General features: G+C 41.7%; 1 protein-coding gene across 17 annotated transcripts in view; it reads left to right on the top strand.

The window, feature by feature from the left end:
- Window positions 1–21,528, top strand: part of LOC147018605 (transcription factor 7-like 2) — a 445,180-nt gene that overhangs the window by 285,047 nt on the left and 138,605 nt on the right. For all 17 annotated transcript variants that reach the window (XM_085898440.1, XM_085898439.1, XM_085898437.1 and 14 more), the window contains exons 5-6: window positions 14,401–14,530; window positions 15,236–15,323. In XM_085898440.1, coding sequence (XP_085754566.1) covers window positions 14,401–14,530; window positions 15,236–15,323 — 218 coding nt within the window. The remainder of the gene's footprint in view (window positions 1–14,400; window positions 14,531–15,235; window positions 15,324–21,528) is intronic.

The raw sequence follows: 21,528 nt of genomic DNA, 5'->3' as shown, positions 1-21,528 counted from the left end.
ATTGGTTGACACATCTTCCTTTTTCCACATTTCCAATAGCATACTTCTAACAATGTCTTTACAACATACGGAGAGTTTCACTGTGTAATATTTGCTCAATTCATTAAAAGTGAAAAACCTGCGCTAAATAAATGACTTTAAAGAAGACTAACTTGGCTGTCATTTCAAATCTATCCATGGATCCCAGATACACTATGTCTCACCTCCCAACTTGGGGTTAAATTGGCTTTTGACCTCATGATGTTGATATGAGAGTTAAATGTGTCCATGCGGTCAATCAGATTTTCCATCTGAGTTTGGACAAATGTAAACTGTTTGTTTTGATTAAAACCATCAACATGCCTACCCCACTCCCCCCTCTTTGGGGGTACGGAGATGAATTGAAAGCAAACATTGTTTTAATCACATTGTAAAACCAATTGCAATTGCTCTTTCTGGCCAATTGAGGGTCCGCAGGCATTTTCTGATGGACGTGTTGTTGAAGTTTGTTGAGGCAAATAGGAGCAGGGTGAATGACAAATAATTTGTTCTGATTCTGCAAGCTGTGCAGAACACTGGGAGGACATTGCATGTCTGTATTAATGTAAGAACCTCGGGGTAAATGTGCCAGAGAATATCATTTTACTTGTGGAGCTGGCTGTCCAAAGTCTCGCCTGTCTCGCTAATATACTCTCCTGAGGACTGTGCATGTGGTGGAATACCTCAACACCCCTCGTGTTCCTCCTGTAGCATTCAGCCCTTCCCCCTCGTGAGGAAACACCGGAGAGTACAACATTGGCTGTTGGACACGTTTCCAGCAGCAATCATTATTTTCCTGACATGTTGTGACATTCCCGTGTTTGGTCCCGTGTTTCAGCTTCCACGTGGAGGGAGCAGCATCTTTTTCAATTGGTATCATACCTAGGGATAACTATTTGATGCCCACAAATAAAGTTGCCTTTAAAGGGCTCTCGTTGTCGTCTGTATTATTTTGTTGTTTATCCACAATCCGTCTTTGGAAATATTTTTTGTATGAACATTCTCTTTTGTTGATAGTCTGCAGCTTCTCTACTGATAATTATTTTTTTACCTCCAATAACGAAGGTGGATGGAGGTTGTTTTCAACACTATTGGTCTGTCTGTTTCTCTGTTTGTCTGTCTGTCTCTGTGAGCAGGATATCTCAAAAAGGTTTATGGAAGGATTCGGATGAAACTTGATGGACAGGTTAGTTGTGTAACAAGGACGAATTTATTTCATTTTAGTGAAGATCTGGATCCAGATACAAATGATTGTTGTTTTTTTTTAATTTCTAAAGTGACTCTTCACTATTGAGAGATTGGACCAAAAACTGTACTATCCATCCGTTCCATTGGGACCATACTCTATGCAGAGCGTTGGTGTTGCCAAAGCAGTCTCCTTGGCTATTTGACACAATCCTGGACGTCTCACCACTCCCGACGCAAGATACCAGCAAGCTGGCACTCATTTTGCCGACCTCTGAAGGACGACAGGCAGAGTCAACCCCACCTGGTATTAATTCAACAGCTGAGCAGGATTTGAACTCAGGATCCTTGGATCCAAAGCCCACCACCCTAACCATTAAGCCAACACCAGGCATGAAAACTCTACATTGCACGATATCTTAACAAGTTATGGACGGATTTGGGCGAAACTTGGTGGATGAGTTTGGTTGGTGACAAGAGCAAGCAGATTAAATTTTGGTTCAGGTCCGGATCCAGATCCAGTCTATCAGTGGGATACAAAACATAAACTGTTCAGCCTGGTAGAGGTATATGCTCTAACGAGTGCTTTTCTAGTTTCTTTTGGTACTTTTAATCTACAATGCAAGTATGTTGTTCAAATAATGGTGATATAACACTTGTGTCGGAACTTTTACGTATTACTCGTATATCACCTAAAGGAGGGCATTAGTAGATGTCATTTTGATTTTACAGGAATTGCAAGGATTTTTCAGGAGACAACGGATAAATTAACAGAGTGTATAAATATTGCATCGTGAGCTATGTGTCCATATAGTAATGTCAAATAAGCCAATTATATTATGACTAACTTGCCCATCTGAAGGATGCACACACATTTTAATCGTACAGTATTAAAGTAGTGATGTCAATGACTTTTTTTCGTTTGTTCTTTACCCCAAAAAAATCAGCAAATCCTGATATATGGCAGTTTAGTGGACTATGGGTGAAGTAAAATTGCAAGCGATGTGCTGCCGTTGTGGCAGAGTTACAACTTTCCATCGAGGCTTTGCGGTGCAGCTCCACAGTGCATTGAAACGGTTTCATCGATTCGCAGCTGTTGCAATACAATGTGACATTGACTTGGGACATTCAGTTTCCATCGTGTCAGTTTTCTTGCTTATGCAGTAAAGGAAAACCACTTTACCATGATAAGCTCAGGAAGTATCTCCATTTGGTGGGAAGAGAAGAGGGGTAGGGATTTGTGGTGGTGGATAGGGGTTGGGGTGGGGTTGTGTTGGAGGGGATACTAGAAAAACAACATCCGAGTTATTGGTTGTTTTCTGAGTCGGATGCACGAAAGCTGGGATAAACATTATGGAAAGCCTCATGTTAAGAGTATATGCCACTCTCCTTGCTAATGAGAGCTTGGTCTGAGGAAGGAAGATAACTATAAAACGGAGGTTCCTGGATCGATGCACCTGTTGTGTTCTTTGTCCAAGACTATCCATTTTATTTCATACTCCTTCAAAAAGAGAGGACATGTGGTACCGCAGCCTCATGCTTCATAATTTGGTTCATATGTGTCTTTTACGATTTCCTTTTGCACCTTTCAGTAACATGGCCCTAATAGTATCCACCCTCAGAACCCTGTCAGTAATTAAAAAAACTCGACTTGAGCATTTATCTCTGAAGTTATGAAAAGTCAGACGACATTGACTCATCAGTTGTCCTTTTACAGATGTTTTCTCTTCGTACAGCAGGAGTCGTCGGTGAATTTTTGTAATTTCAGTTGAATGTTTCTATGCAGGTGTTAAAGCAAAATATTATTCAGGTTGTTGAAACATACACCTGATACCGACTTTAATCTGGAACTTTCAAGTATACGATGACACGTGGTTATAATCGTGATTTCTGCATTCATGGCTAAGGTATACCTGAGAGAGAACTTCTCAATGTGGAATTGACAAAAGTTTGCTTTTGCACCTCGCACAACTGGGTAGGAGAGGGCAACGACTGATGCTGATGACGACAGCAGAAAGGAAAAACGTTCTTGGCCCAATTTTACTGTTATGTGATCGATCGTTCCACCTCTGCCCATCCCCCAGATCACCATCATTATGTGATGAGTGTGGAATTGAAGCAGAGTACAAGAGATTGGTACCTCGGTTCATTTTACACAATGAAAGTACCGATCATCAGTTCAAATTTGTACCTTAGTTAATGTTACACAAGGAGAGTACCGATCATCAGTTCAAAATGGCATCGTACTTCATGTTACACAATGAAAGTACCAATCATCAGTTCAAAATGGTACCTTAGTTCCTTTAACACAATGAAAGCACTGAATCTTGATTTAAATTGGTACCTTAGTTCCTTTTACACAATGAAAGTACTGAATCTTGATTTAAATTGGTACAGTGGTTCATTTTACACAACGATAGTACTGATAATCAGTTCATAATGGTATCGCAGTTCATTTTACGCAATAAAAGTACTGAATCTTGATTTAAATTGGTACATTAGTTCATTTTACACAATGATAGTACTGAATCTTGATTTAAATTGGTACATTAGTTCATTTTACACAATGATAGTACTGAATCTTGATTTAAATTGGTACATTAGTTCATTTTACACAATAAAAGTACTGAATCTTGATTTAAAGTGGTACAGTAGTTCATTTTACACAATGATAGCACTGATAATCAGTTCATAATGGTATCGCAGTTCATTTTACACAATAAAAGTACTGAATCTTGATTTAAATTGGTACATTAGTTCATTTTACACAATGATAGTACTGAATCTTGATTTAAATTGGTACATTAGTTCATTTTACACAATAAAAGTACTGAATCTTGATTTAAATTGGTACATTAGTTCATTTTACACAATGATAGTACTGAATCTTGATTTAAATTGGTACATTAGTTCATTTTACACAATAAAAGTACTGAATCTTGATTTAAATTGGTACATTATTTCATTTTACACAATGAAAGTACTGAATCTTGATTTAAATTGGTACATTAGTTCATTTTACACAATGATAGTACTGAATCTTGATTTAAATTGGTACATTAGTTCATTTTACACAATTAAAGTACTGAATCTTGATTTAAATTGGAACATTAGTTCATTTTACACAATGAAAGTACTGAATCTTGATTTAAATTGGTACTTTAGTTCATTTTACACAATAAAAGTACTGAATCTTGATTTAAATCGGTACTTTAGTTCATTTTACACAATTAAAGTACTGAATCTTGATTTAAATTGTTACAGTTGTTCAAATTACACAATGATAGTACTGAATCTTGATTTAAATTGGTACATTAGTTCATTTTACACAATTAAAGTACTGAATCTTGATTTAAATTGGTACCTTGGTTCATTTTACACAATGAAAGTCCTGAATCTTGATTTAAATTGGTACATGAGTTCATTTTGCACAATAAAAGTACTGAATCTTGATTTAAATTGGTACAGTATTTCATTTTACACAATGATAGTGCTGATAATCAGTTGTGATGGTTGATTTAGAAGGGAACCTGGATGCCATTACCTTACAGTATATACATCAGCCATTCCCTTAATTGTGATGTTGATGCAGAAAATCTATGCATTCAATAATAAGATGATAAATACGATTTCCTTTCCAGTAAAAAATAGAGATGAAGATTCTGATAGCATCAAATATTGAGATGGAATAGAAAGAAGTCCGATTGATTTTGCCGCACTTCAAACGGTATCGCACTCTCGTGCCTAATTGGAATAGTGATACCAACAGGAAAATCACATGAAAACCCCAATAGATGGCATGGATTACTGGTGACGGAATTGTCAAACTTTATCATTAAAATTTTGTGCTCGTACAAAGACATCGAACTTGATTATGGCATAATGAATCTCAATGCCAGCAGAAAACCTGCAGCAAATGCACTTGAATATGGGGAATGGCATAGCTCAATGATGTACTTCTGGTAATTCCATTTGCGAACGGTCCAGCCAGGACAATACGACCTTGCAGGCATTGTCATCGGGGAATCCCCAAATGATAGAAATGCTATTCAGCACCTCACCTTCATTCTGACCAAACGAAACAACATGATCGATACACACTATGCAGCACAATGTACCGATCGGGTGAGTACTGTACATCTAAACAGTACAGCCAGGTCTAATTGTGCGCAGTCGGAGGAACCTTGTTGTTGCATTGTCATCGGGGAATCCCCTCGGCATGTTGTACTGGGAGAATCCTCAACTTTATCCACCACCTGCGTTTATACCAGCCAAATGAAAGAGCAACTGAATGCAGTCCACTCAAATGGAAATGCTATTCAGTAAATACATTTAAATTCATCTTAACCAGAGTGATGTATAAAAGTGCTGTTTGACTCGTCACAATTGACTCATTCGGTTTTCATTTTGACGATTTTATTTTTCTACCGGCTCCTGTCGTGTCAGATGGTCCCTGGGTTTTGTACAATGTCTCCCATGCTGCAAGCAAGTGTCTTACTGCATGTCCGTGCTGCATGCAACGTGTCTCAAACCATTTTCATTTATTTTTATTTATTTATTACCACGATATGTTTTAAGCTTCTTTTTAGGTCATCTCTTCGAGCATGACCTAATAATATTGGTGTTGAGAGGAGAGGTGACGATCCGTCCGTCCATCCGTCCGTTCACAATGAAGTTGAAGCGGGAGATCTGGTCATTAGTGATCCTGATAGAGGTCGATGAGACGTACACGATGGTATGACTTTCAAGGTCACCGAAGGTCAAGGTCAAGGTCATGAGGCCTTTGAAGTTGCGAAAATGACGATTTTCAAATTCTATCTCCGCCATTTCTCAAGCGATCTTGAATTTGATTGTGGCATATTGGGACAATATCTAAATTTTGGTCGGGCAAGATTTTCGATATTCGCTTTCGTTTTCGTGTCACGTTACTTCAAAGTTGGCAAAAAATGCAAAATGACGATTTTCAAAATCTATCTCCTACATTTCTCAAGCGATCTTGAATTTGATTGTGGCATATAAATCTATGGGACAATATCTAAATTTTGTCAGGCCGGATTTTCGATATTCGCTTTCGTTTTCACGTCACGTGACTTCAAAGTTTGCAAAAACTGCCCTACCTTCAGGAGGCTATATATTTTCTTGCAGAGATGACCGTCACTCCCACACGGGGGTAATTTTTTTATTTTTTTTGTCTTTGCAGAAAAAGTAATTCTCAAGTAAAGATCCCATATTTAACCTCCGCCATCTTCGAAGATGGATGGAGGTTACTGTTTTCACCCCTTTCTGTTTGTTTGTTTGTGAACAGTATTACGGAAAAACTCCTCGACGGATTTCGACGAAACTTGGTGGGGGGGGGGAGTTAGGTATGGTCCAAGGATCATGCCATTAAATTTTGAACTTTGAACATTAAATTTTGAACCCCTCCCCCAAAAAAGTTGTTGGACAAAAAAAAAAATTTTTTTGCATTTCTACATGTTTTAAGTGATTTCCAACCCCCCCCAAAAAAAATAGAGAATTTTTTTTTTGCATTTCTACATGTTTTAAGTGATTTCCAACCCCCCCCCCCAAAAAAAAAATTATTCGTGAAAAAAAAATGTTTTTTTGCATTTCTACATGTTTTAAGTGATTTCCAACCCCCCCCCCCAAAAAAAAATTGTTACCCACCCCCAAAAAAGAATTTTTTTTTGCATTTCTACATGTTTTAAGTGATTTCCAACCCCCCTCCCCCAAAAAAAAATGGAGAAAAGAACTATAACTGTCAGCACTGTTGACATCATATTTAATGAATAAGATATAAGGTTCACTTGAGTGACCCAGCAGTATTGGTGGCGGAGGTTTTGCACTCTCCTGAGTGCTCCCTCTCTAGTTAACCTCCGCCATCGAAGATGGATGGAGTTTACTGTTTTCACCCCTGTCTGTTTGTTTGTTTGTTTGTGAAAAGTATTACGGAAAAACTCCTGGACGGATTTGGACAAAACTTGGTGGGGGGATTAGGTATGGTCCAAGGATCATGCCATTAGATTTTGGACTTTGTCCAAAGTCCAATATGGCCGCTATGGTGGCCATTTTGAAAAAATATTTGAATTTTTGTTTTTTGCATTTCTACATGTTTTAAGTGATTTCCAACCAAAAAAAAAATTGTTAGAGGAAAAAAAGACATTTTGCAACTTTTTTCAAAACATTTTTGATTTTATTTGAAAAATATTTGAATTTTTTTTGCATTTCTACATGTTTTAAGTGATTTCCAACCCCCCCCAAATTTGTTGGAGAAAAAAACCCCAGAAATTTTGCACCTTTTTTTTCCAAAAAAATTTCAATTTTTTTTTTTTGCCATTTTTACATGCGCGTCAATCTCGTTTAGTTTATTCAATCGTGGTCCAGTAGAGTCTGATCCGTTTTGACCGACAATGAATAGGATATCAGGTTCACTTAAGTGACCCAGCAGTATTGGCGGCGGAGGTTTTGCACTCTACCGAGTGCTTCTCCTCTAGTTTTTTAGTTTTGTATTTGAATGTTCTGTATCGTTACATTACAAAAGCTTCTTTGTATTTCTACTGGTGATTTTTTTTTTTTTTTGCACTCGAGTAATACCCACTCCCTCTGGCAGTGAGAGGAATTGTTTCCAGAATTGGCATCGTTGCCCACCCTCAATAACCCCTCCTCTGACAAGAGCCAGTGGTTCTCAACCACTTGCATTATTCCTTGTGTACACTCTAACCACTATTAATTCCCATTGACAACTTATTTAGACGTACACATTTTTTTTTCCAGTTTGCAAAGAATATGAAAGTGCAGGACAGATGTGCGGATTCTTCCTGATGTGATTCAATACAGTACATATTATTTGAAGTGCAACTTAACAGTCTTTTGTAAGAAAGCTCATCAGTAAAATTCATAAAATTGGAAGAAGAACAAAACATGCAATGTAAGGTCAATGAAGCAGGAAAATTAGACACAACTATAACGGCACTCAGTAGAACGCGTACCTCCGCCAGGCTGAACAGTTTCCGTTTTGTATCCCACCGGATCTGCATCCGTACCTGAACCAAAATCGAATCGGCGTGTTCCTGTCAGCTACCCAACTCATCCACCGAGTTTGGTCATAACCCGACGACAACGTTTTAAAATATTGTGCTCTCTATCATTTTTCATCCGATCTCTCAAGTGTGAAGAATCACTTAAAAAATTATTGCATCCAGATTCGGATCTTCACCAAAATCGAATCAATTCGTCCTTGTCACACACCCAACCTGTCCACCCAGTTTCATCTGAATCAGTGTGTAACTTTTTGAGATATCCTGCTCACAGACAACCAGGGGTGAAAACAAACTCCTGCCATCGAATGAGGAGAGAGACGGCGGACAGGCCAAACACAGAAATTTGGGGGACAATTGGATTTTGATGGAGTAGTTTGGTACAGTTTCAATCTGACGATTATAATAGAGAGTTCTTTTCTAGTCAGGAAACATGTAAAAGAAATAGCATGGAAATGATTTGCAAAAAGAAGATGGCAGACTCAGTACCGGGATATAACCAAGTCGTTGATAGGTTCATATCAGTGAGGTTGAAAGGGCATTCAGTGAACACCACCATGATTTAGATATATGCTCCAACTTTTGTAGCAGATGAAGAAAATGTGGAGGAGTTTCATGGAAGTTGGAGGAACGGGAAGAAGGAAATGGTTTGATTTTGGAGACTGGAATGCAAAAAAATTGGAGAAGCAGGAGCATCAGTGATTGTATGAAAGCATACATTAGTTATCAAAATGAGGGAAGTGAATGCTAGGGTTCTGTGTGGAGACACCTCGTAATTGCAAGCACATGGTTCAAACAACCCAATCGTACACTGCACACATGGACTTCACCTGATGGGAAATTTATAAATCTGATAAACTAAATTCTAATCAACAGAAGATTGAGAAGTGCTGTGCATCTGCCAATACTCTGCCAGGTGCAGACTGTGGGACAGATCATGAACTTCTTGTGATAAAACTACGAGTCAAATTGAGAAAGGTGAAAAAAATCAAAAACTTCAAATATGACCTTAAAAGCATATCTAAACTAGAACGAGCAAAGATTGCACACCCTCGCCCAGACTTGTTTCGTGTGGTTTTGTCGTACATACTTTATGGACGTGCTCACATTCTAATTGTACACGCTTTATGGAGGTACTCGGTTGAAAAAGGAGAATGTGTACTGCTGGTTGCCACTAGGTGGTGTTTGTGGCCTACGTTAGCACATTCTTTGCGGACCAACAGACAAACAGCCAAACGGACCCAAATGCAATACTCTCTCCTTGGGTGAGGGGCGCTAGAGAGTTCATAGAACACGATACCCCATGCAGTGTTACTACAATTTTACTTCATCTGTCTATACTAATAAGTGTGTGTGTGTGTCATTGCGTCAGTGTGTCTCCTCCATAACTCCAGAACCATGAAACCTAGCGGCCTGAAACGTTGCTTGCATACGAAGAAAACTCCAAGGAAGTGCAAGAGTGAAAATTGGGTGTTTGGGTTAATCAAGACACCACTTTTGAAGATAATTAACGGCCTTATTTAATTATGTCCTTCATCAGGTGCATCCTCGGCCACCTCTCTCTCCCTCGCTGGTGTCTTAAGGTACATCCTGGTTACCTCGCTCTCCCCCGCTGGGGTCTTAATTCGCCATTTTGTTTGGCCTGCTCAACAATGCCTTGAGTTGGAACAGGCCGCAATGGTTTATTAACGATAACGTTTTTTTTTTTTTTTCCACTTTCCTCACTCATGCTATCAAATGCCTGTCCATCATTACTATGAATCACTGGATATATTGCAGTGCTTAAGCCTAAGTCGCATTTGCTCTACGGCGAGGATACGGCGGCCGTACCGCCCTGAATTGACAGAAACGTGCGGCGGCCGCAGAGTTTCTGCGGTGGCCTCAGGGTGGCCCTATGCCATATGGCTATCTTTTTCATCGCGGGTTTTCCCTTGTAACGTAACTAATTTTTTCTGCGGATTCCCCCGGTACATCGCGGTGATAATATATAAAATATAAATTATTTAAGCAATAAATTATATCGCATGGTGCTCGACCAGTCATACAACGCACGAGACAAAGTTTCGCTTGTGAACTACGAATATTTTCTACATTTTTTCTCCAAGCCCCACGATGCCGCCCAAATGCCCTGCACCTTCTAAGGCTTCTGGCAAGGAACCGAAGCGCCAGAGGAAGGTCCTGGGACGCTCCAGGAGAAGGTTAAGGTAAAGGTGCTCGATATATGCTTCGGAAAGGAAAAAAGTTTGCCGCCGTTGGACGAGCACTGCTCGTACCCAGCACCTCAAAACCGACCAGACCAGACTAGTCGATCTCCGGCACCTCAAGCCCAATCACTGCCAAACCGACCAGACCAGACTAGTCGATCTCCGGCACCTCAAACCCAATCACTGCCAAACCGACCAGACCAGACTAGTCGATCTCAGGCACCTCAAACCCAAACCGACCAGACCAGACGAATAGATTTTTGGGGGGAGGCGTCCATTCATCACGGATTTTCACTTAGCGCGGGGAGGTTTGTAACGTAACCCCCGTGAGAAACGGGGGATTACTGTATTTCATTTCCGCGCATGCCATAAACTCGAGAATCTCTTCAACAAAGCCAAAATTTAAGCTCCAGACTCGAACTAAGGAGCAGCTACGACTGTTAAGAAAATGTTTATTTGTCCAATTCAGACATATTTTACATTTTGGTGTCGCTGGGAGATGTTTAATTATACGACAGATCGGCGATCGCTAATCACTTGCCAAGCCAGCCATTCCTTATCAACTGTTTCGTTGGAGTACTTCCTTGAGTGCTTAAGCCACTTGGTGAGCGCTCTACAATATTCGCACTGTCACTGAATATTGTATATCGATCGACTTGAGCAAAGTTCAGGCGGCACTCACCTGTGTTGGTGTGGGTGGGGGGGGTGGGGGGGGCGGTGGATTGCTCACTGAAAATGTACAATTATATTTTACACCATGTTTCCCCCTTTTTGTACGATCTTTTTTCATTACACAACCCCTCACTTCAGCATATATCAATACATTTAAAACATTGAACGTTTCGTTTGTAAAAGTTTCTTCAACTGTTTCATTGGATTGCTTGATTAAAACACTTGGCGAGCGCTCTTCACGCTTCGATGGCGACACCGCGGTTCGATTCCGGAGTTAGGAAGGTAAAATAATCATAGATGGCTAAAATTAGTAGAAAATGTTTTAGTTGTTACAAAGCAATGAATTTCCACATCACAGCAGGATAGCCGAGAGGTATGCATGCTCGCTTTAAGCTGTCTAGCCTGGGTTTGAATCCTGACCCAGCTATAAACTGTCATCCCGATGTTTCACAGGCAGGGTGATTCATCAATGTGTGTTGTCTCTCAGATGGACGTTAAACTGGGTGTCACATCTGCCGGAATCCCCACTCCCTCTCCCCCTCCGCACTCTTCTCCTCCCCTTTCTCCTCCCCCCCCCCCTCTCTCTCTCTCTCTCTCTCTCTCTCCCCTCTCTCTCCCCTCTCTCTCTCTCTCCTCCCCTCCCCTCTTCTCTCTCTGTCTGTCTCTCTGTCTATGCATCTCTCTCTGTCTCTGTCTGTCACTCTCTCTGTCTATGCATCTCTCTCTGTCTCTGTCTCTCTCTGTCTCTGTCTCTCTCTGTCTGTCTGTCTGTCTGTCTGTCTCTCTCTCTCTCTCTCTCTCTCTCTCTCTCTCTCTCTCTCTCTCTCTCTCTCTCTCTCTCTCTCTCTCTCAACCTCTCACTCTCTCACCTCTCTCTCTCAACCTCTCTCTCAACAAAATCGTCTCTCAGATGGACGTTAAACTGGGTGTCACATCTGCCGGAATCCCCTCTCCCTCTCCCCTCCGCACTCTTCTCCTCCCCTTTCTCCTCTCTCTCTCTCTCTCTCTCTCTCTCTCTCTCTCTCTCTCTCTCTCTCTCTCTCTCTCTCTCTCTCTCTCTCTCTCTCTCTCTCTCCCCTCTCTCTCCCTCTCTCTCTCTCTCTCCTCTCTCTCTCTCTCTCTCTCTCTCTCTCTCTCTCTCTCTCTCTCTCTCTCTCTCTCTCTCTCTCTCTCTCTCTCTCTCTCTCTCTCTCTCTCTCTCTCTCTCTCTCTCTCTCACACACACACACACACACACACACACACACACACACACACACACACACACACACACACCACCCCCCCTCACCTACATCTCACTACAAATCAAATCCTCCTTCACTAAAGTAAGATTGGCACCCCAATACCTTCAACCAAAGTTTTATAAACAATCCAGCACCCCCTACTGGTAGTTTCTTGTCAGAGGTATCTCGAAAGAAGTTTAAACCTAAATTTAGCAGACAGCTTGTTAAAGCAATCATGATGTGTTTGGTGATGTGTTTGTAATACAGTATACCAAGTAATAAAACAATTTTATACTAGAAGGGCACTCTTTGACATTGTGACATTGCCAGATATGCCTCTGCCCACATTATTACATCATTATACATACTTGTACCAAGTTTGATTTCAATCCCTTTATTTGAAAAACTTTACAGGAATGATTGCCTATCCATGAGGAACAAAAGGTTCTCTACCTATGACGTCAGAGATCACATGCTTTGGCAGCTATGGGGTTTTTTTTGAAGAGTAAACCTTTAAAAATATTCTTCTCCAGAATGGCTTGACAGATCGATAGGAAACTTCACCTTCATGTTCCCCAAGCCATGGGGATACCAGGGTGTTTACAAATAATCAATGGGTCACATGGTCTGGCAGACATCTTGGATTGAAGGAAAATCTTAAAAAAAATTATTTCTCCTGAACTGCTTCATGAATTGATGTGAAACGTCACACTTATGATCCCGCAGTAATGGGGAATATATGCTTTAAATTTCCACCTGATCGGACGCATGGTCTGGCAGCCAGAATTATTTAATATTTTGAATCTGGATTCAGGGATTGAAATCAAACTTGGAGCAAGTATGATTAATGATCTTATAATGTAGGTGGAGGCATATCTGGCGATGTCATGACATCAGAGTACAGCTCTAGTTCCTTGTTCCCTTTTTTTTTGGAAATACATATATGTATATATATATACATATATATTCCACTACTGATTTACAAATGTTCCAGAACAAACTTTCTCAACGTGCTCACATTGTAATGGTACTGTACATAATTAATAGACGATCTAACATTCTAAATAGTATGTACTTTCTGGGTTGTTGCTGTCACCGACTACCTGATAATATTCCACCGTTAACCACACCTATATAGGTCTGATTGGTCGTAGGGCAAATGTGTCCAGCGGCCCCGCCCCCATCAGGCTGATTGACAGTCGTAGTCCCACCCACCCCTCTGATCCCTTCCTATTCCTTTACAAAGGAATGCAGTTTTGCGTACCTTTTGTTTTAAATCCTTTCAAGCTGTTAATATTACAATAGCAAAGGATGCTGCACGAAGTAAAACTCTGTCGGATGGTACCAGTAATTGCCATTGAGAGAGGCAGCTCAAAAATACGCCATCTGAAGATGATTATGACGATTATTATTGTTGTTATTATTATTATTATTATTATTATTATTATTATTATTGACTCGAAGAAGATTTGCCGGTCTTGACCAATCTCGGTTTTTTACCATGGTCTGGAGTACTGAAAAGTCATCCCTGTCGAGACAATCACCTGACCAGAACAGGTGGGCTCTCATCTGTAGCCTAAGCGACGTCTTAGAGAAGATACTACAACTTTAGTTTTGTATATAGCAGGTGGGACCGACATTTTTTTCTGCGCCATCCCGATTATATAGAGTGCGAGCGCACTCTCTTATGTTAAGTAACTCAATTTATACAGTATAGGTAATGTAATAATAATCAAAGGTAATTTGTTGATGTTCGTCTACGTCATTTGTATGCACAGGAGGAGTGTTAGGGGAGGTTCTGATATGTATCCATGTTTATCGATGTGTTATGCAAATGGAATTTAAAGGTCATGTGGTACTTATTTCTCTTGTATTCATGATTGTGTTCATGATCTTGCAAGATGTACCTGTTCATTTTCAAATTGGTGAAACGAGATCTCGACTTTGGATTTAATAAATCTTCTTTTTTTTTCTCATTCTTTGAAACCTTTACCAATGGATGAACTGGAATTTCATAACACACTCCACTCCCCTCTCCCCCACACCTCCTCCCAACACTCTCAGTCTAACAAGGTTCCTGTGGTCCAGTCACCTCATCACATGCATCCCTTGGCTCCTATTTTGGCTTACGGGAGTGAGCGCTTCGTACCAGGAACACCACCACCACTCCCCACTGAACTGGACCTCAAAACTGGTATGTTGAACACCCTGGTGACAATTTCGAGTTTTTTTTTTTTAATGGAGTTTGAGGCTTATGGAAGAGCCGAATGACGGAAGGTAACACTGGCACATGGATAGGGAAGAGGTCATTGGTGTACAGAGGAGGATGAGGAAGATACGAACACACAGGCAGGATATGCAGACATTACAAGGGAAATGGGTGGGTTGAGTTGACAACAAGCATGTTAGCAGGGCCTGACAAACAGGAAAAATGTAAATCATATCGGTGGACAAGTTCGTGGAGCCAATCAGAAGAAAAATTGGGAATTGGAATAAGGGTTCACATGGAATGCCAATTAAAAGGAATGGAAAGGACACGATTGAATGGATTCAGGGAGGGGATTCCACAGTCGAGAAAAGAGGGGGAACAGAAGAGTGAAGGTTGGCAATTAGTCTGAATTTGGAGAGGTCAACAAGGTTTGGCCTTCTAGGTGAGTGAGGCATTGGTCTGGTTAGCATTGGTGAGTGAGGTCTGGTTAGCATTGTGAGGGACACAGTGAGGTGGAGCGAGATCAGAAATTCTGTGATAGAAAACGGCAAGCCGTCTGCGGTGAGAGCAGGCCTTTCACTTGAGCCTTGCCACCAATTAACCGATTAATTTTGACCTACTTACTTGACTTTGAGAAAACTAGGGTCTCGGAGCACTAATAAGATCTTTTAAAATGCTCCATCCCTGCAGGTCTGCCTCGTGCAACGCACACACCTGACATCACGCAGTACTACCCACTTTCACCTGGAGCCATGGGCCAGCTTCCTCACTTGGGCTGGTAAACCACTGCATACTCGCATGTTTCCTTCCATCATTATTTGGCACACATCACAGACATTTACAGCTGTTGACTCTGTATGAATGTACAGTGTATTTGTTTCGATTTTTTAAAATTAAGACAACAGTCCCCCCCCCCACCGGGTGAAAAGGGGCCCAAAACCAAGAGGGCACCCCCCTATGTGAAAAGGCAAAGAAAGATGAGAAAATGTAGGATGGGGGTGCTGCAGATGATTGACCCAGTGTGAAATAAAGAGGAGGTGAGGGGCTTCAGGAAACGTTTCATATAAATGAAGAGCATTCCAGATGGCACCAACAGTGCAAACTAGTGGCTTCAGAAAGGCCTCCCAGAATGCCATGCTCGGTGTGGCTCCATTCTTGAACGGGTAGAGAAAGGGACCCGAGATTATACACCAGGTGATGAGGCAGCCTCCCAGGGCGGTACACCTGGTTTCTGGCCTCGAGCTTCCTGGTGGCAAGCCTGTGGGAACGCAGACTTCAACGGTACCCTATAGCAGGCAATGCAGAACCAGGAATGCAACCCATAAAGCAGAAGAAAAAAAAAAACCCTCAAAAAAACCTGCAAACCCCCCAATCTGGCGGCTACCCGAAGAGCTTTCCACTAAAGGCTCCGAAGGGACAAGGCTACAAACAGCCTACTCCCTTTTGTTTTCTGGCATTGCATCGGCATTCACTTTTCTTACCCTTTATAATTCATGGATTCCGAAATGCAGCTTGAGACCATTGCTTGAATCGTAAACATACCGATTCATCTGTGCAATTATTTGATTCATCTTGTATGAAATGTAAGAAAATTATGAAATGTGAATGTACTTTTACAAGGATGGCCATTCTGCGAAACTCTTTTTATTCATTACAACGTATAACATGTTACCAGCAGGTCACTGCCCAGGGCACCGTGCTAACCACTGCAAGACCTTTCCCGGCATGAGATTTAATAAAGCGGAACGCACTGCCCCTCCAGCTACACTTGTTATTTTTCAAACGATGAGAATAACCGGGATGCCTTCTCATATCATCATGTGATCTCATGAAGCAGCACAGCATGACGTGAAACCCCACTGCCACTGTTTCATGCTCCTTCGTGACACTGACTCAAATTGTTTTTGGAACTGTAACATCCGAAGCAAAATGTGATCACAATTGCTCTGCAAAGGCCGAGCCTTGCTGTTGTGGTACGGTAGAATCGGGAGATGAGTAATGTTGGGTTTTCTCTTTTTATGACATGCCTCGAGGCATTTAGCTTTTCTTGCAACGAGCTTGAGCTTGTCCGTGTCTGCAATGTTGGCACAGCTTATCAGTGATAAAGTGCTCTTTGGATGATCTAAAAACCAAGTGCAGAAGCTTCTTCTTGGGACAGGTTATATATGTCCACATTGTACACTCAAGGTGGTAAGTACTCAACATACGGGTCGCCACACTCTGCCGTAAAGGGATCGATGATGGCGACATTGAGCTGGCACGTTCTTCCTGAATCGACACGACTCGGAAGCTGTTATGCCTCTCGATGTCCGACCAATACGGCCACACTTCTTCTTCCCAGATTTTGAATTGGTATTCACAAGTCAAAGCGGGAGCTGTGAAACATGAATCACGATCTCGATAGATGAGGCATCATATTGAAACAAATCCGTATCGATACTCGGGAATAAAACATGGTGCATTGCAGCCGACACTCAATGCACAAGTACTAATTGCAGACTTGACACTGACCGGAGGAATAAGAATCCAGCTCGAGCCAAATTGTCATGCTTTGGCTGTCTGGATGAAGATTTATTTGGTGGCGAAGCTCTATAGTAGCGGGGCCGAACTGCACAAAGTGGCCCAGTTAAGGATTTATCGTACTTGGTCGGCCAGAAATTTTTCTTTGCGACTGGATGTTAGGTACATATGTGGGGGACTTCACCAGGGTGGATGTAAATTCTAAAAGTGGTGCAATTTTCTTTTATTCTCTTATGGTCAAGTTCAAGTTTGAAACCTGATGTTTGACATTTGTACTTTTTCAAACAGAGATTGCATCTTTTCCAAGACCCTTTAGTCCATCCACCAATTGTGGATGTTCTGTGATGGCCTTCATCCACTTTTCTCTTCCCGTTCCACGAAATGCTGATGTTGAGTCACAGCCGGTGAATGAGTGAATACACGTGCCATATCTTCTCCGAGTTCTGCTGTGATGGTGTGCATGGGCACAAACCTCTTCTTGTGACCAGTGCCAGTTTTCAAGTACAGTTACCACTCATTGAGCAGTGTCTCGGGCACATTCAGGCTACATCTGAATCCAAGGTCCACAAAACAACTCTGTCAATGTCCAAGGTTTTCTTTGCATGTGTAATATGCAGGAACATGCGAGAATCAACTTCTTCGTGGTTATCTGACAGCTTGGAGACATCATGACGGTTTCCCATAACTACTCTGACTGCTTTCCATAAGTCGTGGAATCCAGCCGACAGGTACAGTTCACAACCCGGCAAAAGCGTGTTTTCACACTTTCCACTCCAGTCTTCCGTGAGAAAGTTTGCTCTGTTTGCCTTGTTGTTTGCATTTGACATCATATTCAGCCGTTGTTTTGTAAGGGGTGCCAAGCGTGACGGATTTTGGATTTCTTGCATTTGTCCACAGCCTCTGCGAGCTCTTTCATCTGACTTGATTGATTCTTCATTACAATCGTTTTTACCAACTACAGCAATGTACTTGTAGTTAGTTCATTCCAAGGATTGCGCTCAACAACTGATCAGACAGTTCTCCAAAGGTGTTGCACGATGCGGTATCTGTGCATACCATTCGAAGGAGCATCATCGAGTCTATCGCTCCAGTTGTTATTCCAGTGGGTTCTGGGAGGTCTGTGAGTGCATGATCTTTCGCTAACCATGCAAGGACCTTGCTCTTTTGAGTCTTTTTAATTGTGCCATCCAGATTGAAAAGTGCGAGAGATACTCGAGCTAACTCGTATTTCAGAAGGCTTCTCACATCTAAATCTCGAGACTGACCAATAATTAATTGCCAACTTCCTGAATATTTGTCTGTCAATATTCAGTGTTTCCATGGCCTGCTTTTTCTTCGTCTTCTTTTTCAACATCTGTATTTTTATGCATACATTGAGCTTTGTTGTTGTTGTTGTTGTTGTTGTTGTTGTTGTTGTTGTTGTTGTTATTCTGAACATTTCTTTTTTGACTGCATTAAGGTACACTTCTTGTTATTGCTCTAGAAGTGCAGACACTCTTTTTTTTTCACTCTGTTGTTTATCCTGAATAAATTTGATGTTAATTTACAATGTGAGTTTGAATTCATGAAGAAAATATGCATATCATATATGTATGTCTGTGTGCGACTACATGTATGAAGAGACTTTATTTGTCAAGAAGAAAGAATTGCACCATTTCGGGAATCTACATCCACCCGAGCATTAGTCTATCCTTATTGGTCGAACACCTGATGACAATGAAAATTTCCCAGCTGATGAAGTACCTTCGACCACCAGAAATCACATCTCGCCCCTGGACTACTATGTTTTGGCTTGAGTTTGTTGTGTTGTATTGTGACCTCCGCCGTCAAATGTGGATGGAGGTTATGTTTTCATCCCTGTTTGTCTGTCTGTCTGTCTGTCTGTCTGTGAGCAGGATATCTCAAAAAGTTATGCGAGGTTTCGCACGAAACTTGGTGGACAGATTGGGTGTGTGACGGGGACGATTTGATTTGATTTTGGTGAAGATCCAGATTAGGATACGAGACTTTAAAAAAAAATTTTTTTTTTTGATTCTTCGCCATTGATAGATGGGTTCGGAAACGATACACATTATAGCAAGATATTTCAGGGAGGTTGAGGACGGATTTGGATGAAACTTGGTGCACAGGTCGGGTGTGTGTGACAACAAGCGGATTCGATTTTGGTTGATGTTTGAATACGGATCTGGCCGATCAGTGGGATACAAACTAAATTTTTCAGCCTGGCGGAGGTGTGCGCTCCTGCCAGTGCCGTTGTAGTTAAGTTTGGTTTCTCTGTGTGCTTTATCAGATTGTGCTCTTTTTTTTTTAGCTTTAGTTGTTTGTTTATGTCGTTATCAGTTATTATGTCGCAATTGGCCACTCACTAAAAGTTATGTTCATTGTACTGAATATGTTGTATCGTGATTTATGTGTGTGTGTGTGTCATTGCCTTTTTATCCCCCACCAACCAATGAAGTTGTTTATTCTTCAGACGATTAGTAGACTTCAGTGAATCCTAATGGACGTGTCCCTCAGCCTATTTGGGAATCAGAAAATTTGACTTTAAAGGGCACTTGTCAAATTCGTCACTAATAATTAATTTGATTGCCTTGTTCATCATTATTCCACTGGAATGATGTTCAAATGAGCTGGCTGTTTGGTCGAGTGATGAAATACTGTCTCCACTGACTGGTGTTCGTTTGATTTCCCATGGCTGTTCACCCTCACAAACCAGCACTTGGCAAGTATTGGAAATAGGCCAAAACAAAAAAACATCCTCACCGTGAGCTTGGCCTTAATGCTGCAGTGGACTGCTAGTTTAACCGTTGAAGTAAGTAATATTCAAAGGCATCGTCATCATCACACATTGAACTCGGGTTGCATTGTTCAAAGTGGACATTGTCTGTTTCTAACAGAGATTCTAATTTTAGGCCGAACTACGTTTGTTTTCACTTCTTATCTTTTATAGTAATATAATTACACGCAAAACACACTCGATTATATGAATCTTAACTTACTATATCTCCTCTTTTTTTTTGGACATGCAAGTACCCTCACGGACGAGAGATATAAAGGAGTAGGCATTTCGATCCCATTGTGCAGGTCAGGTCAGGTATGGGAGCAGCGCGTCGCTTCGACCACTTTCTGCCTGTATTCCAGGGGCCTCCAACTGGCCATCCCCCAGGCAGATGCCTGCCCAACTCCATCTCCTTGAGATGCCAATCATCCTGCTGCAACCATGAGGCACGTGGTCAGCCCATTGGCCGCCTCCACTCACGAGGATCCCTCGCTGAGAAAATAGGGATCAGCGTCAGGAAAACGAGCCGCATGTCCATACAGCCGCAGCTGATGCTCACGGACTATGCAGGTAACAAATCTCATTTGAGTCTCTCTCAGCAACCGCTCGGTGGACACAAAGTCCGACCAGCGATAGCCAAGGATTCTCTGAAGAGACCTGGTACCGAAGGAATTAAGTCTCCGTCTCAGATCACTGGTCACATTCCAAGTCTCACATCCGTACAGCAAGACTGGAAGCACCAAGGACCTGAAGACTCAAACTTTCGTCATCCTGCACAGGTACCAACAGCGCCACACCCCATGATCCAGTGAATCCATGACTCGCAAGGCCCGACCCAGACATCTATTCCTCTCTGGCTCACAGCCAGCACAGACATGAATATCACTGCCAAGGTAAGTGAATCTCTCTGTGACCTCAACATCCTCACCACAAACAGGTACAGACAGGATAGCATCATTCAAGATGTCAATGAAAGCCTGGATCTTAGTTTTGACCCAGGAAACCCATAATCCCAGTGGCTCCGACTCCTTAATCAGCACCTTGAGGGCCCCCAAAAGGATATCCAAAGTCTCCGCAAAGATGACTGCATCATATGCAAAATCAAGGTCCGAGATCTTGATCTCTCTGACATCCTCCCCAGAATGCAGTCCATACAAGTGCTGAAACGTGTGGGGGTCAGTACACACCCCTAACGATCTCCAGTAACAACTGGGGTCAGCGATGGTATCACCACATCTCACAGCACTCTCAGTACCAGAGTGTAGTCCAGACAACAGATTGATCAGTTTTGGTGGCACCCCACGAAGACCAAGAGTCCCCTAGAGGGCATCCGGATGCACTGAATCGAACGCTTTGCAGAGATCAACATAGGCTGCAAGAAACTCTCGTCTGCATTCAGTGAAGATCCAAAGGGCAAGGATACGGTCAATCGTTGACCTCTTTGGTGTAAAGCCTGACTGCCCTGGGTGCTGGTGCTCAAGCAGATGGTATCGAACCCCATCAATCGTGCCTATCCCCAAATAGTACAATAATCTTAATAAATACGTAGGTATATCGTTTACTCCTCTTGTTGGTTCACGAAAAAATATTTTCACGAAAAATATGTGACCACTATATTCGTTATTGTTGTGTGTCTGTCTGTCTGTCTGTCTGTCTGTATGTATGTCTGTCTGTCTGTCTGTAT

Source organism: Eptatretus burgeri, chromosome 10, assembly GCF_056783735.1.
Source record: "Eptatretus burgeri isolate ZD-2024b chromosome 10, Ebu_testis_v1, whole genome shotgun sequence".
In the NCBI taxonomy this organism is placed as follows: domain Eukaryota; kingdom Metazoa; phylum Chordata; class Myxini; order Myxiniformes; family Myxinidae; genus Eptatretus; species Eptatretus burgeri.
Note: the sequence above shows the minus strand (reverse complement) of the source record. Positions and strands in the feature narration are given on the sequence as shown.